Below are 13,469 nucleotides of genomic sequence, written 5' to 3' on the forward strand. Positions count from 1 at the left end.
ACCTCCAGCCTTGCCACGGTCTCGGGGTCCCTTGGGAGGACGTGCTGGGAGTGGACGGGAGAGCAGCGAGTGGTGTGAGCTGTGGGTGGTGCAGGCTAAGCCCCCACATCCAGGGCATCCCCCGTGCACCCAGCACCTCCAAAACACCCCCCAGAGCCCCTGGGCTGTGCTTGTGCAGGGCTGACACATCCCAAATTTGGACAAAGCCCCCGTGCCGCCATGCGGGAGCCGTGCCGGGGCGGGGTGGGCTGCGGGAGCTCCTGGGTGTCATCTGTGCCGGCCGTGGCAGATGGCAGCTTAGCACAGAAAGGAAAACATTAGTCTTGGGTCAGAGGTCACAGAAACATCTGCCTCGGGATGCTTTCAGTGCCCGCATTGCTGCGGAGGGACAAAACCTGTTGCTGGTGGGTCGGAGGAAAAGCCTTGCGCGCCGCGAGCGGGGACAGAGCGAACAAAGGGCTGGTGGAGCGCGAGCCACACACAGGGAGCGCCCAGTGCGACAGCCAGGGCATGGGGGGGACTGGGATGGGCACCCCAGCTCTGCCAGCACTGCACTGGAGTGGGGGGGTGCTGGGAGTCACCGCAGCCGGGCAAGCAGACAGGTAGAGCAGAGCTGGGACAGTGGCTTGGCAGCAGAGCTCAGAGGTTCTGATACACTCCTGCAACTCATTCATGCTTCTGATTATCCGATCTGCTGAGCTCTCCTGGAGCCTTGCTGGAATAGCTGCAGTGCTGGACCACTGGTTGTAACTCCTTAAGGATGTGCAGCAGACACAACAAATGCACGTGCTCGTGCTGAGCAGACCCAGATTTGGCCTGGGCTCGGTGCTGGGAGCAGGGTGGGAATTCGAGGCCGCTGTTCCCGTTCCCAGGCTGTCCCCCGGGACTTGCTGTCTGACCTTGGACAAGGCCTTCTCCATCACCCTTCACACTGGCCATGAATCATGCTGGAGATTTATGGGTCGGCAGCGCGGTGCATTATTAATGCGCCTCCCCCTCACGCAGGGTGCTCGCTCTGGGCCAGCACGGAGGGGGAAGACACATCCCAGCCCAGAGCTGTGGGAATCCAGCCCCCAGCCTCTGCCTGACCCGCCCTGAAACAAAAAGCCACCAGGATGGACGGCAGCCCCAGACTTTCGGGGGTTGTAAATCAGTGTGTTCATCCCTGCACGTCCCCTCCACGTGCGACACCCCATCCACAGGGATGGGGACCGACTGCTGTCCCCTGTCCTGTCTGGTGCTTGTCCCTTGGTGGAAAACACCCCAGAAGCGTAGAGTTGTGGGTCAGTGTGCCGTGACTTGCTCCGTGTGCTGGAATGGTGCTGGGAGAGGGATCGTGGTGCGTTGGAGCAGGGCTTGGCCATCCCCGGGATCGGGATTCCGTCACCTTCCATCAGGGCGGGTCCCGACCGGAGCTGTTTGATGCCTCTTCAGCAGGTTAATGAGTCAGTGGAAATGGTTCTCAGCTGCACTGGGGGGAGGCAGAGACACCGGTATTTTTAGCCATTCCTGCCTGTTTTGGGAACAGGGTGTACGTCACACATGGAGCTGGGACTGTGACCACACTGGCCTCTCTGGGGGTTTCACAGAAGCTCCTTGGGACCCCGGGGAGCTTGGCCACATTTCACCGCCTCAAAGCTACTTTCTAATGGCCCTTCTGAGCTGTTTTGATCCTGGAGCACCCGCCCTGGCTTCTGCCAACACATAAATCTATAATTAAAGCACAGCTTTAATGTCTCATATGCTAATCTCCATAAGCTGCTTGGGGTTTGGTTTGGGTAGCCCTGGCTTGGGAAATGCCAAAGGAAAAACCACAGGGTGATTTTCACCTGGCTGAGCCTGGAGGGGCGTCGCATCCTCCATGTCTGCTCACCTGGAAGCCCTGACACCACCACCTCCTGGTGTGTTTTTTTACAGAAAATAAAGCTCAGGTCCCTGGGCTGAGCTTTAGGAGAGGTTTTTAGTCCCTGGAGAAATAGGTGGATGCATGATGAGGTTGTAGTGTGCTAACCTGACTCTGCTGAATCCGGCCTTTCCAGACCTGGGAAAGTTGAAAAATAACTACATCTTGGACTGTCCTGATTCTTCACCTGGTTTTTGATCTCTTGCTTTGCATGCGAGACTTGTCTCCAGGCTTCCCTCCCCAGCCAGGGCTCTCTAAAGCCACTGCGGTTGCTGGGCTTTGAAATGCAGCTCCAGAGCAGCTCCAGAGTCTCTGTGAGTGAGCTCTGGGACTTGTGAGGGAAGGGAATGGTGGAATTCATCCTGTGGCTTTGTCCACAGCCAGGAATGTGCTCTTTCCTGCCTTGTTTCGGACTTGCTGTTGCAGATGTGGGCAGGAGCATCTACAGATGATGCAGCAGCAGTGTGGAAGTGTGAGGGAGGAGGACGTCCTGGCCATTGCCTTGGAAAAGAAACCGAGGTGATTTAGAAAGATGGAAGGATTTGAGAGGGCTCCCTGAGCTGGGGGCTGATGTGTGCAGTGGCTGAGTGAGGCTGAAATTGTGATTCAGGAATCACCGGGCATCCCCACAGGGTCTGTGTTGTGCAGTCCCGCGCTGCGTGACGCAAACTCCTCCGTGGGTTATAGCAGTGACTGCTGGATTTTAAGGGTGTCTGCCGTCCGCTGCACCCTCCTCACTTCTGGAGTTGATTGTGGCCATAAATCAGCTCTTAACACAAACAAATAGAAATTAATTTAAAAATAATCTCCCAACACCATGCAGCTTGAGGGGTTTCCTGAAGCAAAAGCCTGGAAAGCACCTGGGCAGCCCAGCCAGGTGTGGAGCAGCCCCCAACCCAGGCACTGCCAGGGACCCCAACCCCCCTGTGCCTTCAGGCAGGGACTTCCCTGCCCCTCAGAATTCTTCCTCCAATCGCTAATTAACCTCCTGGCTAATAGCCATTCCCAAATTTGGGCTGGGCTCTGCTCCGACGTCCCATCCCTGAGCTCAAACCACCGCTCGCCAGCGCTGAAATTGGAAACGGTCCGAAAACTAATTGGGTGGGAGGGTGTTGGGCTGCGTGCCCCTCTCCCTGACCTCACAGCGCAGGAGCCCCAATCCCAGAGATAGCCCTGCTGGCCGCCTGCCTTGTCCCGGGATGCAGAGCATCGCCTCCTGGTCCCAGAGCATCCTCTCCTGCTCCCGGACTGCCCACGGCGGCACCACCGTGGCGGTTCCCGCGCTGCCATCGCAGCTCTTTGTCCAGCATCCAATCTTCTTTTTATTATTATTATTATTTTGAGTGAGAAAGAATTCTTTTTTTTTTCCGCCTTTTTCTCCCATTGGAGAATCCCGTGACGCTCCCCCTGTCCGCCAGCCGCCGCGAGGGAGCGCGGAGGATTGTTTTAAGAAAAAAAGCGTGTGTGGTGCGGGGTAGGCAGGAGGGGCGAGGGGGGAGAGCGGGGATTTTAACAGATGACTGCACACCCGAGCGGTTTGCCGGCGTCGTGCCTGTGCCGCCCGCCCGGGCCCCGCACAAAGAGCTCTCTCAGGCAGCCACGGCCCCAACCTCCGCATTCCCCCACTCGGGGCCGTGGCTCAGCCACCCAGAAGCGCCGTCGCCCCGCGGTCGAGGCGCCCCGGGCTCGGAGCCGCCGGCGAGCCGGGCATCGTCCGCGGGCGCCGGCAGCTGCTCTGCCTCATTAGGATGCACACCTGCTCCCCGCCGCCCTTTGTGTGCCGAGCAGATGCCCTGATTTATTATTATACACATTTTCTTTTTCATTTGGCCTGGATAATGCCGTCTCATTAACTCAAAATGTCTCCGAATCCTGACAAATTCTCACACAATCCCCAACAATGAAATCAGAATTGGGTTAAAAAAAAAAAAAAAAAAAAAAAAAAAAAAAAAAAAAAAGAGGGGGAAAAAAAAAAAGGGGGGGAAGAAGAGAGGGGGAGCGGGGTCGAAACGTGGTCGTGCCGCCGGCACGGCGCGGCAAAGAGTGGTGGCTCCGGGCTGGGGCCCCTGGGGGTGGGGGTTTGCTGACTGTGCTTCACTGGAGGAGTCCCACATTCGTGTTTTGGGGGTTGCAGGTCAGTGCTGCGCTCTGCAGTGTTCCCCAGGACCCCCTCCCCTGCTTGTCCCCCTGCCATGTGAGCCTTGGAGGCCGCGCACGAGGCTCAGGAATGCAACATCCCACCAGCTCTGGTGGCAACAGGTGTGAGCACGTGGTGCCCTGAGCCCCAGCCCACCAAAGCACAGCGGGGACCGCAGTCCCCCAGTGCCCAGGTGCTGTCACCTTCCCTGCCCGTCACCTCCAGCAGGGGTTACCTCACCCGTGCCTCGTGGCCATGCCTGCAGGATCCCAGATTTATTTCTGCTCTCTAGGGCTCTGGTAACAGAGCGTGAACTGAGCCCGCTGTGCCCTGTGCTGCCCTGGTGGCATTGCCATCGTGGTGTGGGACAGTTCCTCCCGCGCCATACTTGCCACGGCTGCTTGGCACTGCCCACCCAGGGCAGAACATCCCCTCTGGAAGCAGTGTAAAGTGAGCAGGGCTGGCAGGATACAAGAGGTGCCATGCAGGAGGGTTTGTGTCTCATTCCTGGGATCTTTTGATGTCAGGTGCACAGCTTTGCTCCGTCCTCCCTTTCCCAAGGGACACCTTCCCCTCTCTGTGTGGTCCTGCCAGCGCTGCTGGGATGGCTGGTGGGATTTGCCCTTGGGGCATGTCCCTGTTGCCAGCCCCAGCCCTGCACCAGGCAGTTGCTGCAGCCCTGTTGGCCAACAGTGACAGATGGTGGAGCTGGTGGTGCCATCGGGGGGTCTTTTCTCAGGGCCCCCACACAGAGGGACGCGTCAGCCAGGACAGCTCATCCCTCCTTGCACGGGGTTTGAGCTTTGGGGAAGCTCTCAGCTGGTTGTGAGGAGCAGGACCATGTCCCATCTGTTGAGTCCCCGTTTGATCACGTTTGAGCTATTTAGGGTGGAGGGAGGATAAAAATGGGTGCAGGGATGTCCCCTTGCTGCCTGGCCCCATGGTTTCATGTCTCCATTGGGGTCTGTGGGTAGGGGTATGGGGATGCTCCTCCTGGTTCCACCATGTGTCCCTTGTGCCTCGGTTTCCTCTTCAGCGAGGAGAGGGGAGGCAAAGCTCTCACTGCCACGAGACGCAGGACGTCAGCGCCGCGGCTGCGGTTGTGCAAGTCGGCGCAGGCCCCTCGATGGGGGACGCCTTTGTTCCCAGCACCTCTTTCATCTTCCTCTTCCCAGCTCAGAGCAGCCAGGGCAGAGCCCCACCACCGCCAGGCCTGGCGTGCCGGGATGCGGGGCTGGGCCGGTCCCTGTGCCGCGCGGGTGCCCCCCCGGCCCCTCGGGGCGATCCCGCTGACGGCGCGCGTCTCGCCCCTGCCAGGTGTAGCGGTGCCTACGTGGGCGAGCGGTGCCAGCTGCCCAACCCCTGCCTGAGCTCCCCCTGCAAGAACGCCGGCACCTGCACCGCGGTGGTGCGCGGCAGCACCGTGGATTACACCTGCGCCTGCCGCCTGGGCTTCACCGACGAGCTGTGCCTGACGCCCCGCGACAACGTCTGCCTCAGCAACCCCTGCCGGAACGGGGGCACCTGCGACCTGCTGACGCTCAACGAGTACAAGTGCCGCTGCCCGCCCGGGTGGTCAGGTGAGGGGTGTCACTCTGCGGTGTGGGGACGCGGCCGTGGGGAGAGGGACGGCCTGTGGTAGGGGTTGCTCCTAGAAAAGCCCCGTGGGTGGAGAGCTGCCCGTGGTTTTGGCTTCCTTCAGTTCTAGGGGGGAGATAGGGAGGGGGGTCTGCAAACTCAGGTTGGAGTTTAGGAGAGTCCAGGCTGGGTGAGCTGCGACCCTCCTGCACGGTGTTAATGGAGGGGCTGAGGTGAGGGGGATTAGTTGCAACCAGTCCCAGATCTGGGTCTGCACCCCAGTGCAGGTCTCTGCCACAAAGACCCCGAGCTGCAACTTGCATCCTCATCCTCTCTTGCGTGCCCTCCCCAGGCAAAACCTGCCAGCAGGCCGACCCCTGCGCCTCCAACCCCTGCGCCAACGGGGGCCAGTGCGTGCCCTTCGAAGCCCACTACATCTGCCGCTGCACCGCCGGCTTCCACGGCGCCAACTGCAAGCAGGACGTCAACGAGTGCAGCATCTCCCCGCCCGTCTGCAAGAACGGGGGCAGCTGCACCAACGAGGTGGGCACCTACCAGTGCTCCTGCAAGCCGGCCTACACCGGGCAGAACTGCGAGCACCTCTACGTGCCCTGCAACCCCTCGCCCTGCCAGAACGGGGGCACCTGCCGCCAGATTGGAGACACCACCTATGATTGCACCTGCCTGCCAGGTAGGGGCTGCCTCCCAGGGGGGAGGAAAGGGCTTGGGGACCCTCTTGCAGCTCCTCTGTCCGCCTTAAACGAGCAGTGCCCGATCTCCCCGTGAGTTACGGCTCTGGGAGGGACAAAACTCGTGCCACGTGCCTTTGGGAGGACGCTGGGCAGCGATGCCCGAGGAGGAGAGGTCATCTGGGGGCTTTTTATACTTGGTGCTTCACCAAAATAGCTCTTCCAAAACAACTGCTTGAGCAGAGGCCCCTGTGCGGATGCTCATATTCCAGAGTAAGAGTGCCTTTTTCCGCTTTAGCTTAATCCACTTCCAGAGTGGAATAATTAGCCCGGAATAGCTATTTTGGAAAGTTTCCGAGTGCAAATGGAGTTGGGGAAGGAAGACCCTCTCTATGCTCGCTGCTGCTCCCTCTGGCAAGTGCCAGAGCAGCCCAGTAGGATTACAGCCTCTGGCATGAAGGGCTCTCGTGGGGGGCCGGATGGGGCTGTGCTGGGAGCTCAGCACCCTGGAAGTGATGGTGTCACCCTGGAAGAGAGCTTGGCACCCTTCAAATCAGAGGGAAGAACAGCAGCTCTGAAAGGGCCCCTGACCCCAGCAAGCCCTTTCACTTCTGCCCTCAGACAGTGGTTTGCAGCGTAGTTGGGGCAGGGAGCGGAAGGAGCTGAGCAACCCCATGCTCCCCCTGTCCCTGGGTCAGCTGGAGAAATGAAACAGTGCAGTTTCAGCCCAGACCAGGCTGTGCTTGCCAGGACAAGTGCCATTTCTCGCCAGAGCCGGTAACACTGGCCACTCACAGCAGATGTGGAGGGGACACATCCGCCCTCTCTTTGGGAAGGAAGCCGTGGGCAGCTGCCTGAGGAGCCTCTCGTGGGATTGCTTTGATCCTCTGGTGACCTGTAGGGTGAGGGGTGGGCACCTTCTCTGCCCTGCACCCTGGGCAGGGCTTGGCATTGCCACAGGGAGGTCCAGCCTCCCTCCCTGTAGCTCCTGCCCCATCTCCACTGGGGACACAGCATCCAGGTAGGGGTGGGCACAGATGTAGCTGCATCCTGGCAGCCCAGCCTGCTGCTGGGGGGAAGGTACATGATCCCTGTGAGCAGTGTAGGGCATCCTGTCTTGATCTCTGACACGGGCTCAGAGGTTCAATCCCCTTCCCAAAGCTTTTGGCTGTAATAACTCAGGAATCTCATTAACCATCCAGAATACCCAGGGCCCTGCAGGATCTCCTGCTCACCCAGGCTGGAGCAAAGCTCCTGTCCTTAGGGACAGTGAGGTGTGGGGCTGACTGTGCCAGCAGTGCCAGGAAGGAAGCCTTTCTTTCCAGGATGAGCTCCCAGGGGCGATGCTCTGTCGGAGCAGCTCCGAGCCCCATCCCCTGGGAGCAGCACTGCCACGGGGATGGGCAGGTGGAGGTGGCAGGAGGAGCAGCCCAGGCCCTGCCCTGCCATTCTGCTGACGAGGCACTTTCCCTGAGCAGCCCAAGCGTGGGGCACGTCAGGGGCGAGGCTTGGCCCTGGGGCAGCATCCCTGCTCCCGGCAGGATCGGCTCTTCCACGCCCGGCTGCGGCTCCGTGGGCCGCTTCCAGGAGATTTGCATCCTGCAGGAGCTGTTTCACCTCCCGTGGGGGGTGGCACCTCCACCATCCCACATGGCTGGCTGCAGGAGCTGCGCAGCCACGGGCAGAGGCAGGAGGGATGGGGGGCTGTTCCTCATGATAAGGGGTGATTGATACGCTGGTATGTGGTGCAGCAGACCCGGAACAATGACCCCTTTTCATTCCAGGAGAGGTCTGGCCCTACCGGGTTTCTTCAAGTTAAACTAATCTGGGCTGTTTTATCGTGCCATCGCTGTAGAATGTAACCCTGAGTTTAAAGTAATTGCAGCACTAATTACTCATTCAGATGGTTCAAAATGAGTTAATCCTGGTATCTAGGACATTTCCAGTTATTGCTGCTCAGTCTTAGCCCAGCTGCTTAAAAATGAGGTGCAAATCAATGTTGTCTGCACTGGGCTCCTACCAGCAATCGTGAAAACCTGTGGCTGCTCCCCATGTGATGGGGCTGAGGAGAGAAAAACATGGAGAGGGCAAGGGGAGAGCCCTCAGCTGGTCTGGGGTTGGGGATCCCACAGAGGGTGAGTCTGAGCACCCGTTCCTTACCTGTGAAGGTGACATTTTGAGCTGTCTGCATAGAGAGCAGCCTGGCCTGGAGCAGCAGAATATCTCTGGGGAGTCTGGGGGAGCTGCAGATGGACACTGGCATTGTGGGGAACTGATGTGAGCTGGCATTGCCATCCTGACCCTCAGCTCCTGGGCAGCAGCTGGATCAGGGGCTTTGGGAGCCGTACAGTGAATGCAGCTCTTTAAACAAATGTTGGTCAGAGGGGGATGTGTGGCTTGGCAGGTGCCCTGAGAAGGGCCTGGCTGTTTTGTTTCTGGTGGAGAGGCTGGGGGAGGCAGGGTTTCCATGAGTGCTGTGCTATCAGGTGGGGGTGATAACAAACCCAAGCAGCCAGGCTCCCCATGTCAGAGGTGGGCTGGGATAAGCCCAGTGCCCTGTGGGGAGGTGGCTCACCCTGGCAAGGACTTGGATCCTCCTCCAGGGCAAGTGCTGCTGCTGAGGCTCTTTACAAGTGAAATTAAAAGCTGGTGATTCAGCACTGGGTGCCACCAGCCTTCGTGGGAGAAGCGCTGGTTCATTCCAGCTATGATGTGGAGTCAGATTCTCTGCTGCCCGGGGCAAGTGTCTCCAGACCTGGGGGCTTTGGCACAGGGATACCTCATCTGCCCTCATCGGCAGAGGAAGCTGCTGCCTTCCAGGCTCCAGCAGAACCACCCCTGGCAGAGGCAGGATAGAGATGGGGATGAAACCAGGTGGCTGCTTCAAAGCCAGGTTGGGAGCACCTGGCACATGCTCAGCACCTGGTAGTGAACAACATGCCATTGGAAGGGGGTGGTGGGGGCTGAGTTGGTGGCACAGCCAGTTGGTCAGTTGGCATCACAGCAGACATCTCCTCTGTGCAGGGTTCACGGGTCAGAACTGTGAGGAAAACATCAACGACTGCCCAGGCAACAACTGCAAGAATGGGGGCACCTGTGTGGACGGCGTCAACACCTACAACTGCCAGTGCCCGCCCGAGTGGACAGGTAATGCAGGCACATGAGGCTGGCACAGGGCTGGGCTGGGAGGACAGGTCCTGCCCTGGGAGGGTGCCAGGGGCTGGGTGGGCAGAACTGTCCTGCTTATAGAGCCTGGGGGAGCGGGACAGTGCCAGCCTCACGCAGGTGCCCTGTCCCCTGGCAGGTCAGTACTGCACTGAGGACGTGGACGAGTGCCAGCTGATGCCCAACGCCTGCCAGAACGGTGGCACCTGCCACAACAACCACGGCGGCTACAACTGCGTCTGTGTCAACGGCTGGACGGGCGAGGACTGCAGCGAGAACATCGACGACTGCGCCATGGCCGCCTGCTTCCACGGGGCCACCTGCCACGACCGGGTGGCCTCCTTCTACTGCGAGTGCCCCCACGGCCGCACAGGTGAGCCCCACCGTGTCCCCTGCCCGCAGTGCAGGGTGGCAGCTCCCCGCATGTCCCCCTGGCTCCTTGCTGAGGTCCTGTGTCACTCGCTGATGTCACACCTGCTGACGCGCGCCCGCCCTTCGCTGCCCAGGTTTGCTGTGCCACCTGGACGACGCCTGCATCAGCAACCCCTGCAACGAGGGCTCCAACTGCGACACCAACCCCGTCAATGGCAAAGCCATCTGCACGTGCCCCTCGGGGTACATGGGGCCAGCCTGCAACCAGGATGTGGACGAGTGCTCGCTGGGTGAGTGCTGGGGCTGAGCTCACGTGGAGCGGCTGGGGAAGGTGCTGGTGCAGCCAGGAGCAAATCCTGTGAGCTGTGCTGCTTGTGTGTTGCAGGAGCCAACCCATGTGAGCACGCAGGGAAGTGCATCAACACCCAAGGGTCCTTCCAGTGCCAGTGTCTGCAGGGCTACTCAGGCCCTCGCTGCGAGATCGATGTCAATGAGTGTCTCTCCAACCCCTGCCAGAACGATGCCACCTGCCTGGACCAGATCGGGGAGTTCCAGTGCATCTGCATGCCTGGTGAGTGGGTGGCTCTGCAGACCCCTGCAGACTGGCCGTGGTGCTGGGGGTGGGCAGTGTGAGGGTTCTGGGTGCCCCTGAGCTTCAGCTCCGTGCTGGGTTGGGTGAAGCTCCTGAGTGCCTGGGGGCTGCACTGAAGAGAAAGAGCTTGGTAAAGGTTGTGTGGTCTCCCACAGTGGTGGGGGGACAGGAGGTGAGAGTTGGGCACCATCAGCCCTGCACTGGACTCCTCTCACCAAACCTTGCTGTCCTGGATTGAGCCATGGCATGGAGATCTGGGTTGGACAACCATAGAGCAGGTTGTGCTTCAGGTCCCACCACCTGCAGAACAGCTTCTGAGCTGCCTTTTAAAGATAGACTAGATGTGCCCAGGTGTAACACACCATTCCTGCGTGTTGTGCCCACCCTGTGCTGTGGTACTGACGGTGCTGGGTCTCTCTGCAGGTTATGAGGGGGTTTACTGTGAGATCAACACGGATGAGTGTGCCAGCAGCCCCTGCCTGCACAACGGCAACTGCCTCGACAAGATCAACGAGTTCCACTGCGAGTGCCCCACTGGTACGTGGCATAAATCCCACTGCCATCGTGGCAGAAACAAAGCCAGGATGCATCCTGGCTTGAGCCAAGAAGGAGCCAAAAATGGGCTCCTTAAATTTCAGAGCCTTCCGAAATGGGGAGAGGTTCTTTTGGAGGGAGGTTCCTCCATTGCAGTGAGGGGCTGAGCCCCAGGCTGGCAACGCTGCTCCAACTCCAACTCCGGCCCATGGGAGAGGGGAAGGAGGATTAAACCCCACGGCTTTGCACTTGAAAAGGCCCCTCTTTGGGAAGGAGGGCTGGGGGCCGGTGGGGGCTGCACCAGCGGCTTTGAATGCGGTGTCAAAGTCACGGGGTGGAGCGGAGAATGGGGAGACGGTTAATCTGTGAAAGGAGGTTTTGAAGTTCAGAGACTTTGCTCCTCTAGAGATGTAAATAAGATGCTCTCAATGGTGGGTCGCAGCCCCGCATTCAGGGCCCCCAGCAGCCGTCCCCATGGAAACCCGGCGCCCCGGCCAGGGTGCGGGGGGCCCGGCGGGAGCTGCCCGGCGGCGAGGGAGGCTGGGGCGGGTCCGGCCGCTGCGCAGGGACGTGACTTCTCCCTCCATTCCTTCTCCCTCCCTTCCAGGTTTCAACGGGCACCTGTGCCAGTTTGACATCGATGAGTGCGCCAGCACCCCCTGCAAGAACGGCGCCAAGTGCGTGGACGGCCCCAACACCTACAGCTGCGAGTGCACCGAAGGTGAGGCGACTCCTGCATCCTGGGGGGGCCCACTGGGCAGGAACAAGCCACCTTCCTCCCTGTGATGTGCCATAAAGCCACACTGATGAATTAAGCGCCCACCTCTCCAAGCACCTGCCGGGGGAGGTGTCCCCAGACCTTCCATCAGTGGGGCCGGTCCCTGCTGATGTGACTCCCGTGGGGCAGGACTGTCCCTATCCCAGGTGTCAGTGGAGCCCCAGAGCCAGGTGTAAGAGCCCAGCACTCGCGAGGTGTGGCCCCGCAGCAGCCGTCCCGCCGTGCTCCCGCCTCGGCGGCGGGCGGCAGCGCGGGGGAAGGCAGGAAGGAAGGAATAAAGCTGCCTCTATGGGGACGCAAGGTGCAGGGCCGTGGGGGCTCGCCGACCGAAACCCAAGGAGCAGTTGCACAAAATGATGACTTGAGCCCTGGTGGCAAACAGTGGCTCTTTTGTGGAGCAGCTCCCGCCAGAAATCTTCCAGCTGAATGGCCTCTAATTAGTGTCTTGCTAATGCCAAGCCCCGATGAAAAGCTGCTATGTGGGCTTGGCGGGGTCTAGTCAAAGCTGTACTTTGTCCTCAGCTCCACCTCCTCCACCCCCAAACCCGGCGGGGAGGGAGCCGGCCAGGAGAATAGGATCTGCCGGGGGGGTTATTATTCGGGGGTGCCTGCGGCCGGGCCCCCCCGTGCGCTCCGGGACGAGCCGCAGGCGAGCGCGGGGCCCCGCTCTGAGCCGAGGAGGCTTTAATGCAGGTCATTGTGCACCCCGGGACAAAGCCCCCAGCCGGGGTCCGACCGGCATGTCAGGGTGCTCCCTGCCTGCACCCCACTTCCAGGGGTCCTGGGGCTCATAGCAGGGCAGGTGGGCAGGTGAAGCCACCCCAGGGCACTGCCTCACTCGTGGCCAGGGTGGGAAGGAATGTCCCTCATCCTCACCCCGTGTCCCTCATCCTCACCCTGTGTCCCCCCCGCTGGTGGCAGGTTTCACGGGCGCTCACTGCGAGATCGACATCGATGAGTGTGACCCCGACCCGTGTCACTACGGGACCTGCAAGGACAGCATCGCCTCCTTCACCTGCATCTGCCAGCCTGGCTACACGGGCCACCGCTGCGACATCAACATCAACGAGTGCCAGAGCCAGCCCTGCAAAAATGGGGGGACCTGCCAGGACAGGAACAACGCCTACAACTGCATCTGCCTCAAAGGGACCACGGGTGAGCGGGAGGGAACCCCTGGGGCTCCACACCGGTGCAGCATCCCTGTCCCATCCCCATCCCGGGGCAGGTTGGCCCTGAGCCGCCGACAGCAGCCACCCTGGTGCTGGGGCTGGCCCGGGGCATCCTGGGTGAGGGCGAGTTCTCCCGGTTTGGTGCCCGGCTCCAGCAGGAACCGCACCCCAGCTGGGAGCCTGGAGCTGCTTATGGAGGAGGCGCTTTGTTGTGGAGCGGCGGCAGCAGCTGGTGCCAGGGGGCTTCATTTTGCTGCGTGAGCAGGTCCTGGGACCCCCTAACAACACCTCTCTCCTCCCCAGGACCCAACTGTGAGATCAACCTGGACGACTGCGCCAGCAACCCCTGCGACTACGGCAAGTGCATCGACAAGATCAACAGCTACGAGTGCACCTGCGAGCCGGGGTACACAGGTGAGAGCAGGGCACGGCAGCCACCACCACACCCTGGGGACCTGCAGCTTCTGGTGCCCCTTGTCACCAGGAGGGGGATGCAATAAGGAGGGGGGAGGCTGCCATCCCACATGCCCGAGGTTTTGCACCCTCCAGCGC

General features: G+C 60.5%; 1 protein-coding gene across 2 annotated transcripts in view; it reads left to right on the forward strand.

Moving 5' to 3' along the window:
- Nucleotides 1–13,469, forward strand: part of NOTCH1 (notch receptor 1) — a 43,003-nt gene that overhangs the window by 13,536 nt on the left and 15,998 nt on the right. For both annotated transcript variants that reach the window (XM_050320050.1, XM_050320051.1), the window contains exons 3-12: nucleotides 5,358–5,620; nucleotides 5,971–6,309; nucleotides 9,332–9,454; nucleotides 9,612–9,845; nucleotides 9,979–10,134; nucleotides 10,230–10,415; nucleotides 10,860–10,973; nucleotides 11,578–11,691; nucleotides 12,670–12,903; nucleotides 13,221–13,331. In XM_050320050.1, the coding sequence (XP_050176007.1) occupies nucleotides 5,358–5,620; nucleotides 5,971–6,309; nucleotides 9,332–9,454; nucleotides 9,612–9,845; nucleotides 9,979–10,134; nucleotides 10,230–10,415; nucleotides 10,860–10,973; nucleotides 11,578–11,691; nucleotides 12,670–12,903; nucleotides 13,221–13,331 (1,874 nt within the window). The remainder of the gene's footprint in view (nucleotides 1–5,357; nucleotides 5,621–5,970; nucleotides 6,310–9,331; nucleotides 9,455–9,611; nucleotides 9,846–9,978; nucleotides 10,135–10,229; nucleotides 10,416–10,859; nucleotides 10,974–11,577; nucleotides 11,692–12,669; nucleotides 12,904–13,220; nucleotides 13,332–13,469) is intronic.

Source organism: Myiozetetes cayanensis, unplaced genomic scaffold (assembly GCF_022539395.1).
Source record: "Myiozetetes cayanensis isolate MyiCay16 unplaced genomic scaffold, myiCay2020 scf23, whole genome shotgun sequence".
Taxonomy (NCBI): Eukaryota; Metazoa; Chordata; class Aves; order Passeriformes; family Tyrannidae; genus Myiozetetes; species Myiozetetes cayanensis.